Source organism: Phaethon lepturus, unplaced genomic scaffold (assembly GCF_000687285.1).
Source record: "Phaethon lepturus isolate BGI_N335 unplaced genomic scaffold, ASM68728v1 scaffold50645, whole genome shotgun sequence".
Lineage (NCBI taxonomy): Eukaryota > Metazoa > Chordata > Aves > Phaethontiformes > Phaethontidae > Phaethon > Phaethon lepturus.
The window spans coordinates 6,199-12,387 of NW_010540792.1; the positions used below are offsets into that span (position 1 = coordinate 6,199).

General features: G+C 35.8%; 1 protein-coding gene across 1 annotated transcript; it reads left to right on the forward strand.

The window, feature by feature from the left end:
• The first annotated feature begins 281 nt into the window (after positions 1-281).
• On the forward strand, positions 282-5,623 carry C1D (C1D nuclear receptor corepressor). The gene is made up of 4 exons (XM_010287531.1): positions 282-432; positions 1,776-1,842; positions 2,287-2,342; positions 5,143-5,623. Exons 1-4 carry the CDS (start codon positions 286-288, stop codon positions 5,317-5,319), a joined length of 447 nt encoding a protein of 148 aa, XP_010285833.1. The 5' UTR covers positions 282-285; the 3' UTR covers positions 5,320-5,623.
• Positions 5,624-6,189: the final 566 nt, after the last annotated feature.

The following is a 6,189-nucleotide window of genomic DNA, read 5'->3' on the forward strand; positions in this document are numbered from 1 at the left end:
TAAAAGCTAAATACTGGTTTGGGACTGTTACAAGAATAGGTACTACAGTCATGTCGTTTGTAATGCTCCTTCATGCCATTTTGCACAGCAGTTAAGAGATATGCCTGAACTTACAAGGACCTTTAAGTGTATCACTATTGACATTACCTGCTAGAACTCTTCAGAAGTAGGCATTTCTTATAAAGTTTAATGAATTAATGCTAATGCTTTGTATTGTAAAATACAGTCTTTTAATTCTGTAGGGACTTAATGAAAAGGATTATTAGTTTTGTTTCCTCTTTCCAGATGGAAATGTCAGAAGATGGTATTAATACGGAAGAATACCCCACTGAAATTCATGATTATCTTGCAGCATTTGAAAAATCTCTTGGTTCTGTAGATGAGATGCTGAAAACAATGATGTCAGTTTCCAGGAGTGAGCTTCTCCAAAAGGTAAACAATCTTCCTTTTGACAACCTTTTTGTTGTTAATAAAAGAATACCTGGGAACCCAAATTGAAATAAAGGGTCCGTTAGGCTAGGCACTGCACAGAGAAATAACAAATACGACACTTCCTACCCTTGATACTTAATATTTGAAATTCTTACTTTTCGAAGATATACAGATGGTCTTACAAACTAAAAAATGAAATACATGCTCTTCCAAGCTGAAAAGTGATGATCCTACCAGTGAGTCATTTAGGTGGAGGACATTCTAGCTTATTCCTGGCCTTCCTTAAAGTGCATGCTGAGTGGTCTTTCATAATGGAGAGGTCAGTCACATTTTTGACTGAGACCTTTTCACAACAAACTTAATGGAACTTGGTATACCCAGGTGAATTGACAGCAGTGAGAATTGATCCAATTCTTGAAGTCTAGACTTGCAGAACCTGGTGCTTCAAAAACTGAGCTGTCTCCTCTAGCTATGTTTTAAGCACAAGTCTGTAAAATGTGTGTTTTTTTCAGGGCATAAAGACAGGGCAAGGTACTGCCTGAAGACTTCATACAAGCCTCTCTATCTTTTCACGTTTAAAGCATAACATGTAATTTCTTTCTTTAGGGCAAGAAAAAGCCAGCACATGAGAGAACTTCTTTATCCTCTGAGGATTTCTAACACAAGTAAATTATAAAGAAAACAGTCTTGACAACACCTATCTTTTGACAGTATCCATGTTAGAACTAGTGAGTTGTACAATAATGTTATCAGAGTTTCTAGAAGTCCTGTAGGACTAAAATAATAAATTGACTTTGACAGTCAAGGGAAAAAAAAAAAACCCTCATTACCTTTATTCTTCCTTTGCTTTACAGGCCTAACTATTCCAGCATGCACTGAACACACAGTCTACCTCGTGTAGTTTTAATGTTCATTGATTGTCTGTAGTGTACTATATTCACATTTGAGCATCAGCAGTCTTAAGAGGTTTTTTTTATTATTACTGATAGCAACAACTATTTTGAATTAAGTTTCTGTGGAAAAATAGAGACTTATTTCTGACTATGGGAACAGTAGTCTAAAAGCTACGTGCCAAGAGATTGTTGTACTTTTGGCCCTATGGGACTGTGGCATTTAACATCAGATTGGGAAAATGACATGAGTACTTGCAGAGGAGAGAATGGTTCTGTGATGGCACAGAAATAGGCGTAGACATGGTCTCAGTGAACTTGTGCAAAAATGTGCTCCTTCAGTGTGTGTTTTTTTATGAATACATTCACAATTACAAAATGTGCATATTAGTAAAATCTGTGCACATCTTATTTTAAAAATATGCAAATGTGGTGGTTTTTTTTTCATTCCAGTTAGAGCCTCTTGAGCAAGCAAAGCTGGATTTGGTTTCAGTGTACACGTTAAATTCAATGTTCTGGGGTAAGTATGTGGTACGAGGAAAAAGTAGTATTTATGATTGCCATCTGAACATCTTCTGGAGAGCTGCAAACATTAAATAATCATATTTCATAGCCAAATAATTATAAACTTGTAATTACCCTGAGGACTCAAATTATCGCCATCCATAGGGTAAATGATGTCAAAACTCCAAATCAAAAATTGATATTTACAAAAGCCGATTTTGTACATGCACAAGGACGTTTGTTTCTGTGTTTTGGGGTTTTTTTGTGGCAACCTTTTAGGGACAGAAAGTTTAACCATGTTTGTTTTTTTTTTTTAGCTGCAATATTTGATGATAATAGTTTGTCATATGCTTAACAACACAGTTAACTCCAATTTTTATTAATGGTTTTACGGGAAAACTGTAGTTTTCCTATGTGACAGCCTTCAGTTTCAAAAAAAACATGTTTTTTTTCCTTGTAGTATACTTGGCTACTCAGGGAATCAATCCAAAGGAACATCCAGTGAAACAAGAACTGGTAAGATTCTTACTGCATGCACTGCAATATTTTACTTGCCCAGGACAGTTAACTTGTATAGAAGTCTACGCTTAAAATTGGTATGTTGCCATAATAGTATGCATATGCTACATGGTGTTATATAACTGTTCATACACCCTGCTGGGCTCTCTAAATTAAGAAAGTCACATTTTTAGTTCCAAACAGTACTGTGTAAAGCAAAGTTGTAGAGTGTGCTGAAATTAGAAAAGAACAGGAAGATGAATGGTGTCATCTTATCTTTTCTTTTCTCCATCTTTGTTTGAGAATTGGATTCTGAACAGAGCAGCTTTTCACTTGTATCTGTTAAATGGAAAAATGTTACTTGTCTGACAATAATTTATAACTTCCAGTAGGGCATTTTTTTCTTATAAATACTTGGAATCATGTTAATCTCTGAGGCTGCCTTCTCTTACTTTTGTATGACTCTAAAAGTATAGTGTGGTTGATTTACTAGCGAAGACGGGAAAGAGCCCCCCTCCCCCTTCCAAGTCCTCCATTAATTCATTTTCTCAGCAGTAAAGAATCCAGTTCAGCAACAAAGCTAAAAGCTTTTTTGGCACCAGTTGTATGTGTATTGTCCAGTAATTCTGCATTAGTGACATATTTACAACCTATAATAAATCTTTTAGGTTTGTCTTTATATTCCATTTAGATGCATGACTACAGTATAGAAAGCCAGCTATCTTGAAAATTCTGCTGACTTAAAAAAATCAAATCATTTAGCCTGAAGAAAAAATAGAAACCAAAACTTATAGCTACCCAATTTAATTCCTGGATAAATGAAAATATTAAATCTGGGCAATAGTAAAATACTTAGCTTAAATGTAATCCTTACATAACCAGTGGAACGGAAGATAGGACTGAAAAATGTGGAAAGCTAGCCTGAATAACAAGAATACTTCTATTTTAAATTTTGTGAGGTTTTCAGTAGTCTAGACTGTATGATATTAAAAAAATGGATCAGTTAATATTTCATGAGCTTTCAGTCAGTTTCTTGTTCGTCCTATATTATATAGCGTCTGAATATTGTGTTAATTTATTGATACTGAAAAATAAATTTTATCTCTTCTGCTGTGGATATTGTGTGCTGGTATTTTACTTCACAATTGCCGGTTGTTTTAACTCTGAAGAATGAGTGAATTATCATAGCCTAGATTCTTCTCCAGTTCTCTCTTCCTTTTACAAGTATCAAGGTGAATGAATGCACATTCCTTCCTTCCAAAAGCATTGTCATGTTCTTATTCATGTGGAAAGGGAATAAAAAAAAGACTGTTCTGTCACTATTGTTTTGTTTTTTAGAATTGCTCTCCTTGTGTATATACAGGGAATACACGGGGATTCAAACTCTATTAATAAAACTCACATTCAAGCTATCAGAGTTCATTTCTTTTGTCACACTGACATTTGTCAGCTTCTTTTTCCCATGTTAGTACATGTAGGTTTGCCATCTGTTCTCATTAGCCATCTCAGTCAGCAAAGAAATATTACAGTCTATTATGATTTCAGACCCTGTAAAGCTCTCCTCAATAAAGCTATGTTTTTGATACAGAAAGAGTGGCCAAGTTTTTGACAAATCACTTGCTTATAATGGTCACTGAAGAACTGAAAATCAGTTCGGTAGTGTGGATCTTGTAACTTTTGTTCCAGATTCAAAGAGCTGTCAATGGCTGTGTGAGAAATATGTGCGCTACATAATATCAACATTTATTTAGTTAGCAGTATCCATAAACATTCTGTTAATCTACATTTATAATTTGGGTAAAACGCTGTATGTATATGTTACTGTTGTTTGTATTACAGTAACACCTAAAGGCCCTAGAGTTGAAGGCCGTATTAGGCTAAAGATGTAGACATGAAATCTATTAACCAAACTTTTACGTATTTTACAGAATTACTGGAAGTGTCCTCTCTAGTCAGTGAAGAGAAGCAGGCACTTAACAGAGGGTGTTTCCCATCTTACCCCCTCAGAGTAATTTTATTTATTCTAGAAGTAGATGAGGATGGGTAGGCACATAAATGAGATTAAGATGGGCGGGTATACGCAGGTGGGGCTGAATCCAAGCCATGCTTTGTTAAAAAAACCACAAACCTGACATCAAATGACTACGGTAGGTTAAGATGGCCAGAAAGTATCCCTTTGCTTATGGAATGCAGTGGAAACTGGCTTTTTTTGCTATTTATGGTCATAAAAGGAACTTCTAGTACAAATGGAAATTCATCAGGCTGCCTTAAATAGGTTTGATGATAAGCCCCCTTGACCAGTTCAGGATCTTAACCACAAGACTTATGTGTAGATGCATGTGTAAATGCTTGTAAATCTTTGATTTTTTTGTAAGTTACTTTTTGGCTTTGCTTGGACATGCTGAATTTTCTTTTTTTTTTTTTTTGAGAGTAGTCAGTCTAAATATTATTTTGCCAATGTAGGCCAAACTCCAAATTGAGTTCAGTATTTTGTTTCCTAACTTTGCTTGTAAAAACAATTCTCATCTTGCTGTGAATTAGATGCAGAGTCTTCATCTCTGCAGGACTTCATGTTCCTATGACAGTGGATGTCATGCAGATATTAGTATGGTGGGTACCGGTGATGGAAAATCTGCTAAAGGGGAAGCCTGAAGTTCATGAAGAGCCTGATACATATCTTTAAATGATGCTATTTTTCTAGGTATTATAGAAATGTACAATGTGGAGAGCTTCTACTCATTGATTTTATTTTAGGAGCAATCTTTGGAGAATGGTGTGAAATATACTTTTCCTTTTTTTCCCCTCCCCTCCCCCCCAGGAGAGAATAAGAACGTACATGAACAAGGTCAAAGAAATAGCAGACAAGAAAAAGGCATCCAAACTTGATAAAGGAGCTGCTTCTAGATTTGTAAGAAATGCACTCTGGGAACCAAATGCTGAAAATGAACACACCTCCAAAACTCCTGCTAAAGGAAAAAAGAGAAAGATGGACTAAATTTTGTTCTCCCTTATATAAATTAGAGACACCTAGAACTTATTTTGAAATGTGTTTTGCATACTGTGTGCATCTTGCAGAGGTGCTGTATAGCAATGTCTTCATACTGTTATAGTTAAGAATTTTACAGGATTGTACTTTGTCCAGAACACTTGCCACTGAGGTGATTGTATTGTAAATGTAAATGAAAGCGCCATTTGATGCGAGAGACATAACATTTCATTATTGAAATGATAACGACCTGATGGATACGCTTGCTGGTAATAGATACTAGTGATGTTTTTGCTCATAATGCCTAAGAATTCAACTTTTTTTTAATGCTGAATGGTTGACTTTTTTTGTATGCCCCTAATCTCCTGAATATTAAAAAGTTTCAAACAATGCTATCCAGTCTGTGGTGTTTATGGAAGAGCCATATTTACTTTCTCATTACATCATTGTGTGAAGTGCTGTATTTGTGGAGTTTTTAAGGTTTATTCACTGTGTTAAACTGTTTTCTTTTAAGCTTCTCAACTTGAACATATGCCATATTCCCCTATTTCTGTTGCACCTCAGAAAACCAAGCTTCAAGGGCCACAAGCAAGTCCACTCTAAGCCACTGTGTCTAGTCAGTGGAAAAAAACTGGGTAATTTGTAGGGCCTGTAAAAAGGAGCAGGCTGGGGACAGCCTGGAAACAGTATATGCAGGAACTTGATTGGAGTTTTGACTGCAGTGCTCATCCCTAACTGCTGACACTGTGAGAGAGAAATGTGCTCTGAAGTGGTAGGAGTCTGGTCATCCATTGCTCTTTCTCAAATCTTCATCAGGGAATGCATTCTCTGGTGCAATAAAAAGTACTGCTCTGTCTTGCAAATATTCTGTTTGATTTC

Coding starts and splice junctions, on each gene's coding strand:
- C1D (XM_010287531.1), top strand. CDS start 286: ATGGAAATGTCAGAAGATGGTATTAATACGGAAGAATACCCCACTGAA. Junction 433..1,775: donor GGAGTGAGCTTCTCCAAAAG/GTAAACAATCTT, acceptor TTTTCATTCCAG/TTAGAGCCTCTTGAGCAAGC. Junction 2,343..5,142: donor ATCCAGTGAAACAAGAACTG/GTAAGATTCTTA, acceptor CCTCCCCCCCAG/GAGAGAATAAGAACGTACAT.